This window comes from Prunus avium, chromosome 5 (genome assembly GCF_965620075.1).
Source record: "Prunus avium chromosome 5, drPruAviu1.hap1.1, whole genome shotgun sequence".
Taxonomy (NCBI): Eukaryota; Viridiplantae; Streptophyta; class Magnoliopsida; order Rosales; family Rosaceae; genus Prunus; species Prunus avium.
Window position 1 is genome coordinate 2,305,001 of NC_142288.1, and position 4,370 is coordinate 2,309,370.

The 4,370-nt window shown below is 34.8% G+C and overlaps 1 protein-coding gene and 1 non-coding gene across 2 annotated transcripts in view; one reads left to right on the top strand and one right to left on the bottom strand.

Annotated features, from left to right (window-relative positions):
* The window catches only part of LOC148294209 (uncharacterized), a 3,815-nt gene extending 959 nt beyond the window's left edge, over positions 1-2,856 (bottom strand). Inside the window, exons 1-2 of the mRNA XM_088253329.1 lie at positions 1,803-2,856; positions 128-263 (exon numbers count right to left, since the gene is read on the bottom strand). Of these exons, the coding sequence (XP_088109455.1) occupies positions 128-263; positions 1,803-2,856 (1,190 nt within the window). The remainder of the gene's footprint in view (positions 1-127; positions 264-1,802) is intronic.
* A 919-nt stretch (positions 2,857-3,775) lies between these two features.
* LOC148294210 (small nucleolar RNA R71) lies at positions 3,776-3,882 on the top strand. Its single transcript, XR_015836145.1, has one exon. It is a non-coding gene; the product is annotated as a small nucleolar RNA R71 (small nucleolar RNA).
* The last annotated feature ends 488 nt before the right edge of the window (positions 3,883-4,370 follow it).

A 4,370-nucleotide genomic window follows, 5' to 3' on the forward strand; every position in this document is an offset into this window, starting at 1 on the left:
AGAATTAGTGTCTTTAAAAAGCGTAGGCCAATAAAATCCACACTGCAAAATCTTTGCAGCGGTTTTCTTTACAGAAAAATGACCACCACATGCTTCATTATGACAAAAAGAAATTACTGCATGGATTTCATTATCAGGTACACACCTCCTAATGATTTGATCAGGGCAGTATTTAAACAGATAGGGGTCATCCCAAAAGAAATTTTTAACCTCTGTAAGAAATTTCCTCTTGTCTTGAGCAGTCCAATCAGATGGAATTTTACCTGTAGCAAGAAAATTAACAATGTTAGCAAACCAAGGTAATTCCGAAATAGTAAATAATTGCTCATCTGGAAAAGAATCATTAATTGGCAATGTTTCAATGGAATCCTCAAAACTCAATCTAGACAAATGATCAGCCACTACATTTTCTACTCCCTTTTTGTCTTTGATTGTGATGTCAAATTCTTGAAGTAGTAGGATCCACCTAATCAGTCGAGCTTTAGCATCTTTCTTTTCAAAAAGGTATTTTAAAGCTGCATGGTCAGTGAAAATAACAATAGGTGATCCAACTATATAAGAACGAAACTTATCCAAAGCAAATACCACAGCAAGGAGTTCTTTTTCAGTTGTAGAATAATTCATCTGAGCACTGTTCAAGGTTCTGCTTGCATAATGGATGACATGTGGCTTCTTATCCTTTCTTTGCCCTAAAACAGCTCCAACCGCAAAATCACTGGCATCACACATAATTTCAAAAGGTAAAGTCCAGTTAGGTGGTTGCATAATTGGAGCAGATGTGAGCATTTCAATTAATTTATCAAAAGCCTTTTGACATGAATCAGACCACTCAAATTTACTGTCTTTTAATAGGAGATTACACAAGGGTCTAGATATTGCACTAAAATTCTGAATAAATCTCCTGTAAAAACCAGCATGACCTAAAAATGATCTGACATCTTTAACAGTTTTTGGAACTGGCAATTTTGAAATTAATTCAATTTTAGCTTTATCCACTTCAATTCCTTTATTAGAAACAATATGACCAAGAACAATTCCAGAAGAAACCATAAAATGACATTTCTCCCAATTTAAAACAAAGTTTTTCTCCTGGCATCGAACCAATACTTTTTCCAAATTACTCAAGCAATTATCAAAAGAATCACCGAAAACAGATATATCATCCATGAAAACTTCAAGAAATTGCTCAACCATATCACTGAAAATACTGATCATGCATCTTTGAAAAGTAGCAGGAGCATTACATAATCCGAAAGGCATTCTACGAAAAGCAAAAGTACCAAAAGGACATGTAAAAGTAGTTTTTTCTTGATCTTCAATGGCAATTTCAATTTGATAATAGCCTGAGTATCCATCTAGGAAACAATAAAATTCATGACCGGCTACCCTTTCTAAGATTTGATCAATAAAAGGTAAAGGGAAATGGTCTTTTCTAGTTGCAGAATTTAGCTTTCTATAATCAATGCACATGCGCCAACTTGAAACAACTCTAGTAGGTATCAATTCATTCTTATCATTTTTAACCACAGTTATGCCAGATTTCTTAGGTACAACTTGAGTAGGACTTACCCATTTACTATCAGAGATGGAATAAATAATACCTGCATCTATTAATTTCAACACCTCAGTTTTAACAACATCTTTCATGATTGGGTTTAACCTACGCTGTGCCTCCCTGGAAGACTTGGCTTCATCCTCTAAAAATATTTTATGAGTACAAACAAGAGGACTAATTCCCTTAATGTCAGCAAGAGTCCAACCAATGGCAGATCTATGAGAATTCAACACATTAAGTAACTTACCTTCTTGCAAAGAGTCAAGTTCAGAAGATATTACCACTGGAAAAGTGTTGTTGGCCCCCAAGAATGCATGTTTAAGTCCCATGGGTAAAGGCTTCAATTCTAGATTAGGAACTTCCACATTTGATGGCAATGTCTTTTCCTTCCGAGGTGGAAGCTTCTCAAACCTTGGCGTCCATTTATCAACCTGCAAGGAATTAAATAATGAATTAAGATAAGCAATTTCCGGATCCTCAAGTAATTCAGATTCTTTAGAATTCAATAAAAGATCCTCTAAAGGTTCAGAAATACTGGTCTTCTCAAATTGATCTTGCACAAGAGCTTCAATCAAGTTCACCACTGCACAATCATCATCTTCATAAGGTCGCCTGAAAACATTAAAAATGTTAATTTCCAATGTCATGTTACCAAAACTGAGTTTCATTACCCCACTTCTGCAACTAATGTGTGCGTCACATGTAGCAAGGAAGGGACGCCCTAAAATGACAGGAATTTCATTTTCAGAATGCAAAACAGGTTGTGTATCTAAAACAACAAAGTCAACAGGGTAGTAAAATTTGTCCACTTGGACCAACACATCCTCAATTACCCCTCTCGGCACTCGTACAGAACGATCAGCAAGTTGCAACTTCATTGTTGTGGGCTTCAATTCACCAAGACCTAACTGCAAATATACTGAATATGGCAATAAATTTACACTAGCCCCCAAATCAAGCAAAGCACAATTGATGTAATTTTTTCCAATTACACATGAAAGAGTAGGACTTCCTGGATCTTTGTATTTAGGAGGGACCTTATGTTGCAATAATGCACTCACATGTTCAGTCAAAAATGCTGTTTTCTTCACCTGATGCTTTCTTTTAAATGTGCACAGATCTTTTAAAAATTTAGCATATGAAGGGATCTGTTTAATAGCATCTAACAAAGGAATATTAACTTTGACTTCTTTAAAGACATCCAAAATTTCAGAATTTTGATTCAATTTCTTTGGAGGATTTAAAGCTTGAGGAAAAGGAGCAGGAAAACGATATTCATTTGATTCATTCAAGTTGGACATGTTAAGTTTATCATTATTCTTAGATTTTTCAACTTCCTTCGGTGAAGGTGTGTTATCAATTATTTTACCACTTCTAAGAGCAATGACAGACTTAGCATGTTCAATTGAGGTTTCACACGAATTAACATTCTTTGGATTTGGTTGAGTTTGAGAAGGAAATTTTCCTTTTTCATTTATTGCAAAAGAATTTGTCAATTTAGAAATTTGGCTTTTAATTTCTTTATTTTCTTCAACCATTTGACCAAACAAGGTATCATACCTTTGATTTTGCTTCTGTTGTTCCTGCATAAATGCTTGAAGAGTATCGCTCAAAGAAGGTCTAGCATTAAATGTATTAGTTGCAGGAAACTGATGATTGAAAGAATTTCTATCACTTACCTGAGGTTGTGAATCATTGCTCCAACGAAAGTTTGGATGATTCCTTGTTGCTGGATTGTAAGTGTTGGAAAAAGGAGAATACTGTTGTTTGAAGTTTCCAACAGTAGCACAACGCTCCTCATAAGCTCCTTTCATTTCCTGAAAAATTGGGCAGTTTTTAACAGTATGACCAATCTCATAACAAGAATCACATACTTGATTAACATCAGCTTGAAAAACAGGTTGAGGCAAATTTGATTTTTCCGTTTTCAAAGCAGCTATCTCTTTAGTCAAAACCTCAAATTTTAATTTCCAATCATCTTCTTCTTTTAATTGGTAAATTCCTTTATTAGTAGAAGATGTGACAATTCTTGAACGATCAGTGGTTTCAACTAGACTGGGGACAGTCCATTGATGAGCTTTTTCAGCAATTTCATCCAAAAATTCTAGGGCATCATCAGGGTCTTTTTGCATAAAATTTCCATTACACATAGACTCAACAAATTGGCGATCACGAGGGAGAAGTCCCTCATAGATATAACTAGCAAGACGCCAGTTTTCAAAGCCATGGTGTGGGCACAAATTCAAAAGCTCTTTAAATTTTTCCCAAGTTTGGTACAAAGTTTCATTTTCTTTTTGAGAGAAATTTGAGATTCTTTTCTTAAGAGCAATTGTCTTGTGATTTGGAAAATATTTGTTAAAAAATGCTTGAGTCATTTCCCCCCAAGAACCTATGGATCTAGCCCTTAATGAATACAACCAACTTTTAGCCTTTTCTTTTAAGGAAAAAGGAAAAAATTTCAACCTTATGAAATTAATCCTATCAAGTTGAACATTGTAAAAAGTGCCAATAGCCTCTTCAAATTCCCTAACATGCACATAAGGATTTTCACTTTCCATGCCATGAAAAATGGGAAGCAGTTGAATCATTCCAGGTTTGAAATCATAATTTGGCATGTTAGGTGGAAACATGATGCATGAAGGTTTTGGTGCACGAATAGGATGCAAAAATGTATCTAAAGTTCTAGGTGCAACTACTTCTCTTATTTCATCATTCACAATCAGAGCATTAACCATTTGTTCATTATTCGCAATTTCTTGTTCATTATTCGCAATTTCTTGTTCATCATTCACAATTGCTGCCATGCTTTCAGATT